The 19,168-nt window shown below is 41.8% G+C and overlaps 1 protein-coding gene and 1 non-coding gene across 5 annotated transcripts in view; one reads left to right on the top strand and one right to left on the bottom strand.

Annotated features, from left to right (window-relative positions):
• Window positions 1-19,168, top strand: part of DLG2 (discs large MAGUK scaffold protein 2) — a 1,595,452-nt gene that overhangs the window by 250,526 nt on the left and 1,325,758 nt on the right. For all 4 annotated transcript variants that reach the window (XM_059722034.1, XM_059721995.1, XM_059721996.1 and 1 more), the window contains exon 4: window positions 5,104-5,202. In XM_059722034.1, coding sequence (XP_059578017.1) covers window positions 5,104-5,202 — 99 coding nt within the window. The remainder of the gene's footprint in view (window positions 1-5,103; window positions 5,203-19,168) is intronic.
• On the bottom strand, window positions 11,091-11,161 carry TRNAG-GCC (transfer RNA glycine (anticodon GCC)). Its single transcript has one exon. It is a non-coding gene; the product is annotated as a tRNA-Gly (tRNA).

Consider the following 19,168-nt stretch of genomic DNA (forward strand, 5'->3'; position numbering starts at 1 on the left):
GAAGTCCTTCTTTAGGTACATAGGCAGTAGAAGGAAAACAAATGGAAGTGTGGGACCCCTGCTTAATACCTCGGGACAGCAGGTAACAGACTCAGGAAAAAACTGAACTTCTGAATGCTCACTTTGCTTCGGTATTTCACCAGACCACAGTGAAAGTCAAGCGAGATAAGGCTCACTTGGGACATACCGGGACTGACAGCCTCCCCACTGTGGATGCTGGGCGGGTGCAATACCAACTAGAAAAGCTAGACATTTATAAGTCAGCAGGATCGGATGGACTGCATCCGAGTGCTGAAGGAGCTGGCTGAGGTCACCGCAGAACCCCTGGCAAAGCTCTTTCAGAAATTGTGGCACACAGAGGAGATCCCTGAGGATTGGAAGAGGGCCAATGCCCATATTCAAGAAGGGGAAGAGGGAGGACCCAGGCAACGATAGGCCAGTCAGCCTAACCTCCATCCCAGGGAAAATCCTGGAAAAGCTCATTAAAGAATCTATGTGCGATGTAAGATTCTGAACGACAGCCAGCATGGTTTTGTCTCAGGTAGGTCTTGTTTTACCAATCTCATCTCCTTCTATGACCAGGTCTCTCACACCCTGGACATGGGAGACAAGGTAGATGTTATATACCTAGACTTCCAAAAGGCTTTTGATCTAGTCTCCCATGATATCCTGGTGGGAAAACTGGAAGATTGTGGACTCAGCTGCTCAATGGTTCAGTGGGTGGGAAACTGGCTACGGGTAGGACCTAGACAGTTCTCATGAATGGATCTGTGTCGTCCTGGCGTGAAGTGGCCAGTGGTGTCCCTCAGGGGTCTGTGCTTGGACCAGTGATTTTCAACATCTTTATCAATGATTTGGATGGGGGAGTGAAAAGCTTGCTGGCCAAGTTTGCAGGTGACACCAAGTTATGGGGCAGTGTGGTCACGCCAGAACATAGGTTGCAGATACAAGCGGATCTGGACAGGCTCGAGAGCGGGGCAGACCAGAACCAGATGAAGTTTAACACTTCCAAGTGTAAGATGCTCCATCTGGGGGCAAACAACCCTCAACATACATATAAGCTTAGTGGTGACAGCCTGACTTGCACCATGGCCGAAAGGGACCTAGGGGTAATGATCGAACATCGCATGAACGTGGGCTGTCAGTGCGATGCGGTGGCCAGCAGAGCAAATAACATGCTGGCATGCATCAACTGATGCATCTCGTATAAAACTAAGGAAGTGATACTTCTGCTGTACTCAGCACTGGTGAGACCACAATTGGAGTACTGCAGCCAGTTCTGGGTGCCACACTTCAATAAGGATGTGGAAAAACTTGAGAGGGTCCAGAAAAGAGCCACCCGTATGATGAGGGACTTGTAAGGCAAGCCATATTAGGAAAGACCGAGGGACCTGGACCTCTTTAGCCTAAAGAAGAGAAGGTTGAGAGGGAACTTAATAGCGGCTTACAGCTATATCAGCGGAGTGCACCAAGAGCTCGTTGAACAGCTGTTCACTAGGGCACCCCTGGGGAAGACCAGGACCAATGGATACAAACTCCTAGAAAGCCGCTTCAGGCTTAATACCAGGAAAAACTCCTTCACAGTCAGGGTGTCCAGACTGTGGAATAAACTCCCTCCAGAGGTGGTGCAGTCACCTACCTACCCTGGAGGCTTTTAAGAGGAGACTGGACAGTCACCTTGCTGGGGTCACCTGACCCCAGTTGTCTTCCTTTCTAGAACGAGGGGGCTGGACCTGATGATCTGTGAGGTCCCTTCCAGCCCCTAACAATCTATGAATCTGTGAATCTTTGGGCAAACAGTTTTGCCCCTCAGGGCCTGGGTTCCCCATCTGTGAATGGGTTAATAATGTTCCTCATCTTACAAGGGTATGGTGAAAATTAACTATGGTTAATAAGACTGCAAGCTGCTCTCTTTCTCCAGTAACTACCTAATGTGTAGGCTGGAATTGCAGTGCATAATACTGACTAGTCTGGACATGCTGCAGCATCAGATGTAACTGTAAGCATGTTTTTAGTGTTGAACGTGTTACTAGTTCCATTAATCCCAGTGCAGGGGAGCACATGTCTAATTTGTTTGCTGGCTGGGAGCCAGAGTGCTCAGCACATCACTGGACTAACCCCTAAATAAACAGGCTAGCATCAGGCAATGAAATATTTGCACATGTGGATCTGATTTGGGCTATTTCTTTGGCACTAGCCCATTATTTTCTAAATGGTGCTGGCAGGACTTGGCCTATTTAAAATGCTGACAATTGCTTGCTTGTTGTGTTAAAATTGACTGTTCCTACTGAATGGTCTAATCATGATGATTTCACATCGCTCATACTTTCTAGGATGCTCAGTGCCAGGAGAGACGGAGCACAGTACATGGTTGGAATCCATGCTGCTTTCCTATTTATGTGCCCCAAGCTTTTTAGTGGGGAGATACCTACAAAACTATTTGCTGGAATCATGTTTCATTCAAACTTAACTCTTTTGCTGGTTGCTGCATGGAGCCAGGAGAGGATTTCACTCCTTCCCCTTCTCTTCCCACTCCTTCCCTGCTCGGTATTTTGACTGGGGTGTGCCAGTGCTCCTGCTGGGACTTAGAGCCAGAGGTTCCTGGTTAGAGGGTCTTGCCCCTCTGTTCAGGGGCAGACCGCTTGCCATATCTGAGGAGGAATTTTACCCCAGGATCAGATCCGTATGGACTGTTTGGGGAGGGGCTGCCTTTTTCTGTAGTGGGGGGTGTGACCCTCTACCAATCCTTTACCTGGGATCTCTTGGGATCTCAACAAGGAGAAATGCAAAGTGCTGCACCTAGGGAGGAAAAATGTCCAGCACACCTACAGCCTAGGGAATGACCTGCTGGGTGGCACAGAGGTGGAAAGCGATCTTGGAGTCCTAGTGGACTCCAAGTTGAACATGAGCCGGCAGTGTGACGAAGCCATCAGAAAAGCCAATGGCACTTTATCGTGCATCAGCAGAAGCATGACAAATAGGTCCAGGGAGGTGATACTTCCCCTCTATAGGGCGTTGGTCAGACCGCAGTTGGAGTACTGCGTGCAATTCTGGGCGCCACACTTCAAGAAGGATGCGGATAACCTGGAGAGGGTACAGCGAAGGGCAACTCGTATGTTCAAGGGCCTGCAGACCAAGCCCTACGAGGAGAGACTAGAGAAACTGGACCTTTTCAGCCTCCGCAAGAGAAGGTTGAGAGGCGACCTTGTGGCTGCCTATAAGTTCATCACGGGGGCACAGAAGGGAATTGGTGAGGATTTATTCACCAAGGCGCCCCCGGGGGTCACAAGAAACAATGGCCACAAGCTAGCAGAGAGCAGATTCAGACTGGACATTAGGAAGAACTTCTTCACAGTTCGAGTGGCCAAGGTCTGGAACGGGCTCCCAAGGGAGGTGGTGCTCTCCCCTACCCTGGGGGTCTTCAAGAGGAGGTTAGACGAGTATCTAGCTGGGGTCATTTAGACCCAGCACTCTTTCCTGCTTATGCAGGGGGTCGGACTTGATGATCTATTGAGGTCCCTTCCGACCCTAACATCTATGAATCTATGAATCTATGAGTGCATACTAACAAGCTTTCACAGAACCAGTTGACTGCTGTGGTCCCCCTGCTTTACTTGTGGTGGGTTAGGGTGTTATGTCTTGTGTTGTGTCAGGGTTGACTGCAGTTGTTCTAAGAAGTTAGAATATGGATTTGTATAGGATGGTTTGGACAAGGAGACCTGTTTAAGTCCCTTCCAACCCTACTTCTTTATGATTTTCTAATTTTTGGAGAACAGCATTATGAACTAAAATCACTTAAATGAATTATAATCATGAACTAAAATCTTATAAAACAGTGATTCTTAATTAGGGTGTCCTGGGGTGCTGTGAGATCCTTTTAAGGATGATGCAGGGTGTAGCTTGGTAGATGTGCAAACAGCTACATGTGAATCACAAGATAAACCCAAAGATTTCAAATAGGAATCCGTAGTGTCAAACACATGTTAGCCTGTTTTGGTCTTTCTGAGTTCTTTGCAACAGATTATTTGCTCAATTATTTTTCCATAGTCAAAAACCGGGTGAAAGTTAAGACCTGGCATTATAAAAAGACTGAGAACCATCTCATAAAAACAAAATGCTAGTGTTGTATAAGAATACCTCCCTCATGTCCACGTTTAATCTATAAATAAATAGATGCAAGTAAAAAGGCTTGCCTGATTTATAAATCATCCAAGAAAATGGAACCATTAACCTTTTCCCATGGACCAGGCACTGAAGATGACATTTTGAAAGAATTTGTTTTTTTTATATTATGCTTTTAGTCAATGTTGTAAAAAAAGCAAACAGTGCATAAAATAAAGAAAAGAAGAAAACTACCCTTCAGTATTTAATTAAATGAATGTGCAAGTATGATCGCTGCCTTGCAAATTAAAAATGAGATAGTTTTAGATACTTTACAGTTTGTGCACCTGTTGCAGTTGCTGTAGATGAAGGACCTAATGGAATCAACGGGTGTCTATACACATGCACTGGGGGGGGCATTTCAATTACAGCAGTTCTCTGACAGCCGCTCAAATTAAAATGCTGCAGCGTCACATGTATTCAGCATACTGTATTTCAAACTACCATTTTGAAACACAGGATGCCGAATACACGTGACGCTCCAGCACACTGGAGCATTCTAATAGGAGCACTCCAGCAGGCTCAATTAATCAAGTCTGCTCCAATGTGTTCTACTTAGAACACAGCAGAGCATGTGTATAGGCACCCATTGGGACGCTGGACAGTGATTTCAGTGAGATCAGTTTGACTACCCATTGTTATGGCCTGATCCTGTGAGCTCTGACCACTCCTAACTCCCTTTGCAGTCAAAGAAAGTTGAGAACACTTAGTGTCCAAGACACCATAAGTTCAGTAAACCTCAGTGGAAGTTGGTATAGAATTACTTCTGAATATTGCAGATGGCAAGATAACCTGGAGAGAGATGCATGGGGGTCAGATTATTGTAGCTGAGATTTGAATGTGGGTTTGAATTAAGATTATACTCCTGCATGTACAGACATATGCTTGCAATAAGGAAAAATAGTGATACAACATGAGGATCATCTCCTTTTTTCTCTTTAGTCTGCAGCTTCCAGTGGATCAAATGGTTCTGTATTATGTGATGAACACAATAAGGAGAACCAGTCTTTTGAAAATCATTCTGCCAACATGAAGACAAAGGTAAGAACTGTGGTTATTTTTCTAGGTGGTGAAATACTTTGCTGATGTTCTTATGCATTTTCTCTGACATTTTGTTAGAGATGAAGTGTGCGGAATAGACTGAGTTTTAGGTTCTTGTAGTCATTCCTTGCTGTTTACTGACAGGATGTAAGTTGGGAAGGTTTAAATCAGATTTATAACAATTTATTGTTATATATCACCAGTCATGTACTATTCCACACCAGGTTTTTGGTCTGTTCAACATACAGAAATGCCATTAATGTTAGTAAAAGTAGTTAAAGTCTTGTGATGTTTAGGCTGACCTGGAAGTAACTTTGTTTTTAAAGATCTTACGTGTTATTCATTTTTGCAGGTTACTCCTTTTTATTTAGTTAGATTTATTTTAAGATATCAATTTCGCAGTGGAAATTGTAGTCTGGTTTCCTGGTAGCTTGGTAAAAAATTGGTAAGGAAGACTATGAATGTTTCAGCAGATGTAATGATTTTTGTATTGACAAACTAATGACAGTTATAGTATTTTACGTGAATATTGAATAGTAAATGAAGCAATATGACTGCCAAGGTATCTATGTAGGGAGGGGGATTTGTTACAGTTCTTTGTAATGGTTGTACAATTGCAGCGATGGAGTTAAATGCTTGTGAGTGTGTCTATTTTAACATCTACAGTATTTTCATATGTTCACAACTTGGCTGTAGCAGTTCTCTCTGGGTTTAAATATTACCCTGCAGAGTTTCCGTCCTGAAATCATTATTTTTTTTCCCCAAATAAAAGCAAATGATTTGGGGTTTTCTTTCATGTCAGCAAATTGAAAAGAAAATAGAAGTTAACTGGATTGGAATGTTTATTTGATGTCTTATGGACCTCAAAGAAGCTTTTGTTTTTTAACACTGACAAGTAGTAGGTTATTACCTCTTGTCTTAGACCTTCTGTGTATAAATTTCTGGATTGGATTTATCATTCATTAATGCCTTAAAATCTCTAGCAGTAATGATCCAGGATATTTTTCTGAATTTTTCTCTTCCTGAGTACACTCTGAAGTACCTTTATTATAATCCTCTAGAGCCACTTCAGTGTGCAAGTACAACTTGATGCAAGTAGGAATAGCAGAAATGCGTTCTCTGGTCAACACTTGCTGATTAACAGTTGACTATGATTGACTGAAATTAAGGGGAGAATAGGCCACTGAGCAACATGCAAGTCCAGGGTCTCAGTATTTTATAGCCTGAGTACAAATTGAATTAATCAGGTGTCCTAATCTTCAAAGGTATTTAGTATTTGACGTAACATGTTAATCACAGTGGGGTTTACAGGTGCTCAGCCCCTGACCTGCCTCCCCCTCCCCCCCAATTTAAGCAATATCATGTTGGTTGGTGTGGGCAAGAGGTATGTAAGCAATATGCTTGATACCAAGAGGGAAAGTGCATGAAAGGTGCCATTTCATGGTTATTGATTTGAAAGCACAGTGCCCCTTATTCTAGCTCTCTGTCCACAATCTGCAAATCATTTCCAGGATCAATGTTGAACTGAAGAGAGCTGCCTTGTTCACCATTCTTTTTAAAGCCATGAGTACTCTGGCTTTCTTTACTCCAGGGAGAAGCCATAAATCCAATTGGTGGAAATAGAAATGATGTTAGCCATTGTCACTCAGATGTGAAGTCCCAAGCACACTGTGTGCTGGGATAGAGCTCCAGAAGCCAGGATAACGTTGCCAAACACCGAGAAATTCATTCTTGCATCCTTGAATTCCCCAAATTGTGGAATTTTTCCACCATGGCAGACATTTTGTTTGGATTTCCTGGTATTTGCTGGATTATCACTTTATTTGAAAGAGGCATTTTTTCTAATTTATTTTCAGAGGACTGTGCTTGAGTGTCAATAGTATGCTGCCATGATAGTGGTTCCTTGTTATCGGGGCCAGCTACATATTGAAATGTGTACACAGTGGTTTTTCAAGTGCTGACAACTGTTTGGATGGTAGTTTCACTCCCTCAGTCTTGTGGCTGGGAATTACAATGAACTCTTGATAGTGCTGTGTCAAGCCTGAGAGTTGAGAGCTACATTACCATCAAGTACCATGTGCTTTTATTTTGGGGTCCCACCCACATAACCTAGTCTTGCATATTTAATTGATGCACTTCTGTTTCATTCTGAATAAGAGACTGTGGGTGTTGAGATAAAATAGTTATGTCACAGTATGCAAAATAATAGTTATGTACATCATTACTCAGGAGTTGTGAATTACAAGGGCATGGTATTCTTCTAAGGGTTTGCTTGAATGAGCATGCTAGTTGCGGGAACATGGTGATGGACAACTGCTGTCCATATCCTGTGCTCTGAGCCCAACAGCTAGAAATGTGTTCTCCCAGTCCACCCCAAAGACAATGGAAAGGAGCTGGTGTCATGTCTTAACCTCTGCTGATGTGGTGGATATACCAGCCCAGCACCAATTCCTTTGCAGGCCTGCTTTACCATCTACCAATGAACTGTGTGGCAATGAGGCCCAGCTGGGCTTGGCTGTATGGTGTACAACAACAGTAATGTATTTTAGTGTCTTTGAATGTAGGTTAGCAATGAGAGACAAGGGAAGGGATCTAGTACCAGGTGATTAACTAGAAATTTCAATACCACCAGAAGATATATACAGGCCATCATTTAAGTTACACCAAATTAAAATTCACTTGGCACTTGCAAGGGAAGTATATCTATTTATGTATTCTGAAAATATGATGCTAACAGTTTTGGATAGACAGTTGCCAAAATTTCCAAATGTTAGTGCTGTTAGAACTAGTGGAGATGGACTGATGTCACACAACAAAAAAGACTAAGGTCAATTGGTCAAAAGCAGGTGGATTTTTCAAAAATGAGTGCATGAAATGAGACTCTATGGTAACTGCTGGATTCTCAGAACTGCACATCATGTAGTAGTTTTACTTCCTTCTTTTATGTCAGTCTGGGTATGAACAGATGAACAACGAGCAGGGGTATTTAACATGGTTCAGCTGAATTTGTTTAGCCTGTTTGCTCCTGTCATGTGACAAATGGAAATTTAACTGGGGCAGCTTATTGTAGAATGAAACAGGATTAAGTTATCACAGCTCAGCATCAGTTACTGCAGGGTAGGAGTAAACAAATGAACCTGTTGCAATGGATCAGTTGATGTACACTTGTGAGCAGTAAACCTTGGCCTCATCCCAAATTAATATAACTGTTCATCCAGCTGCACAGTCAGAATTAACCATTTGAAATCAGTTTCACTTTTGTCTGTAGTCAGTTCCACTTCAATTCTTAGTTCTGTCTTAGTTCACACCTTATGAGGAAAGACTAAGGGATCTGGGACTGTTCAGCCTGTAGAAGAGAAAATTGAGGGAGGACTTGGTGGCCATCTATAAGTATGTAAGGAGTGAATATCAGGAGCTGGGAGAAAAACTGTTCACTAGGGTGCCCTGGGGTAGGACAAGGAGCTATGGCCATAAACTGTTAGAGGATAGTTTCAGGTTGGATGTAAAGAAGAACTGCATTACAGTAAGAGTGACCAGAATCTATAATAGACTTCCCAGGGAGGTGGTGCAATCCCCAACCTTGGAAGTTTTCAAGAGGAGCCTGGACAGACAACTTGCTGGGATCATTTGATCTCATCAGTATTCCTACCCAGAGCAGGGGGGTTGGACTTAAGGTCCCTTCCAGCCCTTAATTTCTATGATTCTGGGATTCTGCAGACTTTTTCCAAAACTCCCAAGAAATGTTTAAACAAAAGTTTTCATGGAAAAACAAAAATGTCCTAGAAACTGTCCTACTGGTTTGATAGTTTTGCCAGTTCTGGACATTTTCAAGCAGCAGAAGTGTGGCTAAACAGAAGGCCCCAAAGCCTGTTTCTGAATGACTGTAGCGTGAACCTTTGCAGATGTGACAACTAACCTGGTCAGCAAAGTAAAGGCAGTCATCAAACACAATTAAACACAAGACAAGGCCTGAAAGGAGCTAAGGGAGGACCATACATTAAATAATCTTATCTTAAAATATTATTAGTAGTGATTGATATAACCAAATGTATAAAATGTTATTTTGCTATACTAGGTATATTTTTGTTACTTTGCTTAGATAGTTTGTAAAAACAAAAACAGGTTTGTCAGAGAAGACCCATAAACTAAGGTAAGAGGAAACAGGCCATTGCTGAATAATATTTCACAATGGGAAAGAAAGCAGCTAAGAAACCCACTCTCTTTCTTTCCCAAGGATATAAATCCTAACACACTGACACCTTCCAAGTCCACAAGAGATCTAGTTCAGTCCAGTTTCAGAAGTTTCATTAAAACAAAGACATGTCAATAAAACCAATCAGAGATCATTTATTAGAATATTAAAACCAGCCATCTATAAATATTGGGCATAGGCTGGAGGGAAATTTGGAGAACCTGGCGAATTCAAGAGGACTGCCGATATGCATGCCACCTCCTCCCACCTCTCAAGTTGTCCCAGCCAGTATAGGTGAGAATCTATGTTGTGCTGTCACAGGTAGCCAGATAGACTTTTGGATACATTTTTGTTTTAATGTTTTAAAGTACAAGCAAGTAAAAGGTTGGTCTGTAGACCTGTTTCTACCTCTCTTATCAGTAGCTTACTCACAAGGAAATGACCTGCCTAGGAAATGACCTGCTTGGTGGCACGGAAACAGAAAGGGATCTTGGAGTCCTAGTGGACTCCAAGATGAACATGAGTCGTCAGTGTGACGAAGTCATCAGAAAAGCTAATGGCGCTTTATCGTGCATCAGCAGATGCATGACGAACAGAACCAAGGAGGTGATACTTCCCCTCTATCGGGCGCTGGTCAGACCGCAGTTGGAATACTGCGTACAGTTTTGGGCGCTGCACTTCAAGAGGGATGTGGATAACCTGGAGAGGGTGCAGAGAAGGGCCATTTGTATGGTTAAGGGCTTGCAGGCCACGCCCTATGAGAAGAGACTAGGGCACCTGGACCTCTTCAGCCTCCGCAAGAGAAGGTTGAGAGGCGACCTTGTGGCTGCCTATAAGTTCATCATGGGGGCACAGAAGGGAATTGGTGAGGCTTTACTCACCAAGGCGCCCCTGGGGGTTACAAGAAATAATGGCCACAAGCTAGCAGAGAGCAGATTTAGACTGGACATTAGGAAGAACTTCTTCACAGTTCAAGTGGCCAAAGTCTGGAATGGGCTCCCAAGGGAGGTGGTGCTCTCCCCTACCCCGGGGGTCTTCAAGAGGAGGTTAGATAGACATCTAGCTGGGGTCATCTAGACCCAGCACTCTTTCCTGCCTATGCAGGGGGTCGGACTCGATGATCTATTGAGGTCCCTTCCAACCCTCACATCTATGAATCTATGAATAAGGTTACCTGTAATCTGGGTAACAGAGTTCCAGGCCAGGCTTTGGCTCCAGATCTGTTTCTGTAATTGAAAATTGAACTTGAGTTATACTGAAAGGATCTGAACACAGTACATTCATGGATGTTGAAGCTAGAAAGTCCCATTAGATCAGTTGAGCTCCTTCTTGCATGATGTACGTCATAGAATTTCATGTACTCTCCTCTGATACCCTTCATGGATATTAATTTTTTTAATGGACACCTCATAAATGTTTGCTTAAATGAGAAATTAAAGGGACCAGTTACCAAGTTCAGTAGTTCTCAGACAGGGGACTGCAGATCACATAGTCATAGATTTCATAGATTGTTAGGGTTTGGAAGGGACCTTGCAGGTCATCGGGTCCAGCCCCCCAATTTTGGCAGGAAGACAACTGGGGTCAAGTGACCCCAGCAAGGTGACTGTCTACTCTTCTCTTGAAGCAAACTTAAAATCACTGTGTGTCAAGGACTACCTCAGGCTGCTAAATATGTAAAGGATTTACCTGTAGCACCTGTATTGGCTGGGAATTGAACCCAGATCTCCTGCATGGCAAGCAGGAATTCTACCATTGAACCACCAATGCTGTTAGAGGGGTGCAGATCTGCTTCTGTTTCCGTAGTGAAATATCTGTCAGTCTTTGTTCAGCACGGTTTCCTGATAGTTGTACATCAGTCTTGGACTGAGTTTTGAGTCCCCAGAGGATGTTTTAGGATAATTACATCAAACACAACAACTGAATTCATCCCTTTTCATCCCAGGTGACTGCTTCAAAGCTTTATTTTTGACAGGTGTTTCTCTATGTTATAATTTAGGCATGATCATATTTACAGATGGCATGACAATGGAAGGAGGGAAGAACATAGAGCAGAACCTTTTCGGGAAATGAGCACAGTGATGCTGTTGGCCACAAGGGGAGAACTGGTCTTAATACATATGGAAACTGTTTGCCCAGGGAGAAATAAACAGCAAATGTGTACAGTTGGGACAAAACAAAGCAGCTGAAACAAAGCAGCACATTAAAGCATGTTGGCTTTCATCTTTTCTCTTTAATATTGCTCTCCGATAGTACTTTTATGTCTCATGTAACTAAGCAATATAGTGCCAGTGTGCCATTTTAGAGCAAGAACTGAGGGGTTGACTTGAAGATATAAAGTGATCTACAACTTGATTTAAAAAAGAAAGAACTACTGGGCTAGTCAACTTTATTCTCAGGGCAGTATTGGCTTAGTCTTGTGAGCTGGTACATGTAAATCTGATATCTTTTATTAGACCAACTCAAATAGTCTAATAAAAGATATCAAATTTAATCAGATATCAGGTCTAATAAAAGATATCAGATTTACCCAAAGAACCTTGTCTATGTCCTTAGACCAGTACGGCTACAACCTGTATCCCTGGTACATGTAATGCACTATGACCATGTGCATTTACATACACCGCAGTTAAGTGGCACTTCTATGCTTAAAATTGATGGCTTCCTTCACTTTAAACCAATGGAGAATGCTCTGAGTAAACAGCAGGTTGTTATACTTCCTGAGTCCAGAATTATAGTCACACATAAAGCCTGAGTATTTTACAAGCAAACCTTGCAATTTTGAATACTCACAGATGCTAATTTTACACATGGAAATTATGATGGTTTATGTGCAGGATTTGAACCAGCAAAGTGCAATGCGAGAAAAAAATATCTATGGATGCACTCACAGGGTTCAGGATGAGGAACTTTCCACAGGAATAACTCCACTCACTTGATTAGCGTTATGGTATTCCATGTCTCTGCTTCCCATGTGCTCTGCAAACAGGATCATACTTTCAGTGGGATTACTCCTGGGAGTAGAATTACTCACAAGTATTAGTGATTTCAAATCAGCCCCACAAGAGACTTGTTTGGAAATGTATCCTTGCATGCCAATTTCTGAGTATGGATTGAATCTTTAAAGCCAAGTCTGTAAGTCATCTGTAATATATATTTAATGGATGTAGTTTGCACACTTTATTAGAGTGAATACACTGGGTGGAGGAAAACAAAGGAAATCAATTGAGGATGCTTCAAGTGTGAGTGTAAAATCCCTCGCAGTTCTATATTGGAATGGATTTCCATTTAATCTGCCATGTCTAGAATACAGAACACAGTTTTGGTTAGACCATTGTAAGGAGTCAATTGGCTCTTCAGTGGAACAGGAGCTAGGGGGTACTAGAAAAGTATAGTGATGTATTTATTTTTTCTGTCATGTATTAAAACTGCCTGTTGGCTAATGAAATAAACTACAGTGTAGAGTAAATATACAGGTGCCAATATGGTGAATTGGGGCTGGGGTGGTGTGGGCACTAAGGCGCACAGTTGACAGCCCAGAGGTGCAAGTTTAAGGCCATAGCGGACATGTTCATGGCACAGCCCTGTCAGATTCCAACGAATCTGTGAATTCTGCTAAATACCTTGTCACGAGGATATGAGAAAGGGAAGGAAAGTGTGTTACATTAAAAAAAAATCAAACTTGCTATAAAAGCAGCACCATTGTTCAGAAGAAGTTAGCATTTGAAAGTCATAAGTGCTTTAGCGAGCGTCTCTTGAAGATTTTATGCCCTCTAAGTTTTTAATAGTTTAAGGAGGGCTGGTTACTCTCTAACCACCTATCCAATTCACTGTGGATTTTGTAATGTTGGTAGCAGTGACCTCATTTTGGCAAAATTATGGTGTGTCATTTACTGAGCCTCTTGCCTCTCTAGTAATCATGAGAATATTAGAGTTATAACCTGAGTAATTTATGGAAGGGAGATGACTCTTAAGTGTCCCTTTATTTTCTTGGGAAGGTTTTTTTTTTATTGAAAACATACTTAAACTCTTAGTGAGAATGAGAGATCCTCAGCAAAGCACCCAGGGGGAATTGTGCTGTCCGGTATGCTGAAAAGGTGAATTGTAATGTATGGGTGTCTAGACGTTTCCTCTTGTTGCTGTCAACAGTCCAGTTGGCTGTATTTTTTTTTTCCCAGTGAATAGGAGCATTGATTTTCCTCTCTCTTTGGCCAGAGCTTTCATTTTACATATCTTTCCCCTTCTCTGTGTCTCTGTTTCTTTTTCCCTCCCTCTCTTCTTTCTGTGTCTCCCTCTCTCTCTCTAAGAGAGGGAAGACTTTAAGAGCTGACAGAGAGCTTTCTACTCACCATGATTCATGTCAGACACCTCAAAGGCAAGCTCTGCACCAGCATCACTGCAAGAAAGGTAGGGCTCTGGGGCTAAGCAAACTTTCTCTGAGAGATTGTGGAACTGTTAGCAAAGCAAACAGTACATGAAATGAGTTGATTAAGTCTGCGAAGCTGTCAAGGATGCAGGGAAAGTTTGAGAAAGAACTGAAGGAGCTTTTAAACTCCCTCCTCTGGGTGTGCTCCTTTAATTCAAACTTTGAGGATTTTCCTTTAACTTTAAAAAACCCAAAGGGAATCTCTCAGTAGTGTTACATAACATACCCTGTATTTTTGTGTGCCGTTAAGTATAATGCTAGCAGTGTTGATGCTCCATAGAAATACGGGCTGACAGGTTTTTTCTAACTGGAACAGGTTTTGTTTTACCTTCTGCAAGTTCTTTACAGCCTGCTGTTATTTGCATTCACTTCCCGAATCAGAATCTGCCCTAGTAATTTCAAATGATTGTAGATGTGACGCATGAGCTAGCGTGTGCACCTTAGTGGTTCAGTCATGCACTCCAAGTAATATGCGATTGTACAAATCATGTTCTTAATAAAAACCTTTACAACCAAAAGCAGTTGTTTTGGCAGAAAAGTGACGGCGCTTCGATAGATGGGCCCCGTGGTTGTGTGTGTTGCGCTTACTCAGTTTGTAGAAAGGGAGAGAGAGAGAGAGAGGGAGAAAGGGAGGGAGGGAGAGAGAAAGAGAGAGAGAGAGACTTGGCAAAGGAAATCTTATGGGTATACTGAAACAGCAGATCAGAATTGTGAAACCAGAGCCAGAGCTGAAATGTGATGCTTTTGCTCTTTTGTGCTTGTTGTGATTCTTATCTTCCCCGTTAGAACGGTGCATACTATTCAACAGCACATTTTGATCACAGATTGAACAATGCAGCAATCAAGCCTGATAAACCACCTGGAAGTTTTGCTTGAGATGATTTCTAGTAGGTTTTCAGATTCCTGTGAGAATCATGACTGCCTTTAGCATTGTGGAGGAGGACTCGAGTTTCTTATGAGGGCCCCACTTGGAAAGCAGGCTGTGCAGATTCAAGCCTCCGGTTCTGTTCATGCTATTTCCAAAGCCTTTCCTCACCCTTGCTGTTTTGTTTTTATGATTTACATATACTCCTGTGGAGATTTACAGAATGGATTGTCTGTGCATTGTCACGACCAAGGTAGGACTGGAAACATTACTGCTGTGTGTACATATCTTTCTGCTATTATTCTGTTCCTGTAATTAAAATAGATTGGGTAGGTACTGTGTCAGGTTGCAAGATAAAGTGATAACTAAGCTTTGCTTTAATGGGCATTTTGTTCTTGTTATCTGAGGCTCATGCTATTTGTTTCTATACTACTTCCTAAATGATATGTAATTTAAAAAAAATGATTTGATATTTTACCTTAGATGTTGCTTGTGTCTATTCATATTTTGGATACTAGAGCATTTTCAGAATACATGCCATAATGCACATATTGTCTCAGCATATCATGTCAGTTTATTCTTTACCCTAAAGAATAAAAACATTTAAAAAAATGATGCGTCTTAACATTTTAAAGAAGCCAATCAGATATAGTTTAAATAGCCATGACGTTTCTGATTGGAGGGTTGCAAGTTTTCTGTAGCTTATTGTGGCTTGCTTGGGGAAACATATCTTTGATTTTATATCTCTAGGCCTTAAACATTGAAATGCCTGGGTCCAAATTCTGCTCTGTTACACTGGTGTCGTATCCATCCTTTGTACTTGGGAAGTGCAGCCTCTACACAATTCCCTCTCCCTTGCCACTTCAAACACATGTTGAAACAACTGCTTGCGTGCTCTAATCATGTTGGTGTGTACCTGGCTAGCCCGACTTGACAACTTAAACGCAGCGTTGAGTAAAAAGGACTCTGGTCACTTAGGTAACTTCTGGCATTTTGTTGCAGAAGTGGATACTGGATGCATGTAACATGGTGTGAGAATGGGTGTCATTATGTTGTCTGAGAGAGTTGTTCAGATCAGTTGGAGATCTAGGTCTTACTAGGTCCTAATCAGTGGGTTTTGGGTGAACTCCATCTTATGGAGGGCTTTACAAAGTGTCTTCATATTTAAGGTGATTAGAACATCTTTGAGTTTGTGTAAATAAAATCTCTTTGTAATAAGGTAGCCTCTACGGGCCTACAGTCATTGACAAGGGCCTCGTTGTGGCCCTGGTATAAATGGAGAAGAAAGCCCCCGTGGAGCTTACAATCTAGGTATAAATCAAGAGACAGCAGCTATCTGATATTATGTAGAAGAACAATAATACTATTACCTTGGTAAAATAGGCAAGTGGGGAGAAAGAAAGACAAAGTGACTTGGCTTAGGCCATAGAAGGGGCCTGTCTCAGAGCCAGGGTTGGAAAGCAGGAGTCCTTTTCCTTCAGTCCTGCTCAAGGTCCTCAAAACCATGATGGGTTTCTGCTCCCCTTTATGGCCAGGCTCATAGTAGCTATTCAGCTGATGAGACTGCTCAAATATATGTAGCAGATGAGAAGATGCAGGCACCACCTTTTATGTCTGCAGCTGTAGATAGGTTGCTTTGTCCCATACAGTCATGAAATAGAGACCCATTAATGTCATAGAACTCAAAGACCAGCACTGAGGCAGTGATAGCACGGCACTGTTGAATAATACCAGTGTCCTTATATAATTTTTCAGTACCAGCCTTCCAGATGACATTTTTAAGGCTGCCCTTGCATGGAAAATAATAAGAAAGGTAAGGAAAGTCTCAGGTTTCTCTTGACACCTCTGTTTCCAAAATGATGGTGGGCATCTACAAGCTTCTCAGGTCTTTATGACTGACAGTGACTTCTGTATAACTTCACTGCATTCTGTGGAATTAGACTTGCTTTTATGCTGGTGTATCTGAGAGCAGAATTCACCCCACATCTGTCTGCGTCCTTGTCTTTCTGTCTCTCTTAAGTACAACAAGCTGTTATCATTTTACAAAGTGATGCTGGGCATGTCGATTGAAGAGTCCCTGCAGTCCATGGGGCCTGCTAAGCAGTTGCTTGCAGTTACAACCCTCTCACAGCGCCAGACATAAGCAAGTCCTCCTATTCCATGTGCCCATGATATCGCTTCTCCCATAGCATCTGCCACCCCAGTCTTCTGAGTCACGTGAATACTCAGGTCAGAAAGTCAAGCAGCGAGCAAGGGATGAAGCTAGGAAGTACACTGGTGAAGAAGCTGGATGGAGTTGAGAATATTGCATTGACTGCAGCCAAATGTGCATGTCTGCATCTTTTAAAATGTTGCATTAACATATTAGAGTGGGTAGCGAGTAACTGATGCAGAAATGCAAAGCTTCCAAGTATTTTAATATTGCAGCAACTTGGAAATACATATTTCATAGTTGCTCTCCTTGTGTTGTTTCCCCCCACCCATACCGTATTTAAGTAGCTCTGCCAGTGATTTTATGCTTTATTGGCTCATCATCTGGTATCACTCCATCAGTGTTTATTTGGAGTCACTCCATTGACTTCAAAAAAGTCCATGGCTTTCTTGGAGTTTTTACTGAATTTTTTGTTTGGTTTTTTTTCTCCAGTCTACATAAAAGACAGAATTTTGCTCAATGCATTTGTTAAAAATTTTACTTGCATACATAGCAAGTTTACAGAATTTGTATTTACACCATCATGGTTACTCTTGACCTCAAATCAGGCAATTGCTTATATTTAGATATCATTTACCTGATTTGTGCATAAAAATATTGTGGCAACATTTGGCAATGTGCACCTGGGTGTCGAGAGATAGCATAAACTTGGGTTTTATTCCTTTTCTATTGTAAGCAATACAAAGAGAACTTGAAGCCATTTACATTACAGACAGGGAAGACTATTAAAAAAAAGTTGACATTTTCAATACCTAGTGCTTATATTTATTATGTTATTTTTCAGTACTTCCAGTTTATAGAAGACTCTATAAGTATAGTGGTAAAATCAAATACAGTGCTGCAGTAAATAGGCCTTTTCAAATAATGTCCAATGGACTTGAAAATCTCTGTTTTATAAGAACATAAGACGTGCCAGACTGGGCCAGACCAACGGTTCAGCTAGCCCAGTATTTCGTCTGTGACAATGGCAGAAGTGGATGCTACAGAGGATATCACTAGTGATACCCCATTCCTGTTCAAGACGGGCAGGTCCTTCCTTAGGCAGGACCCTATCTATTGGTTTACAGATGCCACATCCCCAAATGTTCTATTCAATAGCCATTAATGAATAGATTTATCATCCACAAATTTATCCAGTTCCTCATTGAACTTGGCTATGTTGATGCTGTCCACGTCCACTACCTCCTGTGACAGTGAATTCTACAAGTTAACTACATGTTCCCTTGAAAAGTACTTTCTCTTGTTAGATTTAAACCTGTCCCCTACTAATTTCAGAGGGCTCCCCCTAGCTGGGGGACTTGGTGAATGATAGATCTCTGTTCACTTGGTCTACACCCTGCATAATTTTATAGACCTCTATCGTATTCCCCCTCCTCCCTCCTGCCCCCAGCATTTTCCTTTCCAAACTGGAGCATCCTAGCCTTTTTAGACTCTCCTGGTATGGCAACTGTTTCAGGCCCCCTGATTATTTTGATTGCCCTTGTCCATACCTTTTCTAATTCTGTTACATCCTTTTTGAGATGTGGGGACCAAAACTTCACATAGTATTCAAGATGTGGGCGCACCACAGATTTGTATAATGGCATTTGTATAATGGCATGATGACATTTAATTGGCTTTTTTGGTTGCCACTACATATTGAGCTGATATTTTTAGAGAGCTATCTACAATGACTCCAAGGTCTCTTTCCTGAGTAATAATGATTAGTTCAGAACTTAACATTGCACACATATAGTTGAGATTTATTTTTCCTCAGGTGCCTTACCTTGCACTTGTCAACATTTGAAGTGCATCTGCCAATTAGTTTCAGTATGCTAATAGCAACAAGTGCATAGATTTGTTAAAACTTATTCTAAAATCTGATTTCTATTTAAACATTTTTAAGCAAAATATAATTCTCGCAAACTGTGTTTATTGTATTAATTTCTTACAGAGTTAACTTTCCGGCTTTCATATTTCTGGTGTCTCCATAACCTTCCTGAGCATGAGCCAAAGGCTGAATCAGTCCATAAGGGCATTTTAAATGGCCTTTGCATATATTGATCATTTTTAAAATTTACCTTCCTTTCTACTTATGCATTAGGAAAATATTGGCAAAATAAGAGCGCACTTTTTATGGAGTTGTGGTCCGTTTTCCTAGGATTTCACATTGCCATTCCTCTAGGGAAGTGGTTTTCAACCTTTTTTCATTTGTGGACCCCTAAAAAATTTCAAATGGAGGTGCAAGACCCCATTGGAAAATTTGAATGTAGGTGCAGACCCCTTTGAATTGTA

This window comes from Alligator mississippiensis, chromosome 1, assembly GCF_030867095.1.
Source record: "Alligator mississippiensis isolate rAllMis1 chromosome 1, rAllMis1, whole genome shotgun sequence".
Taxonomy (NCBI): Eukaryota; Metazoa; Chordata; order Crocodylia; family Alligatoridae; genus Alligator; species Alligator mississippiensis.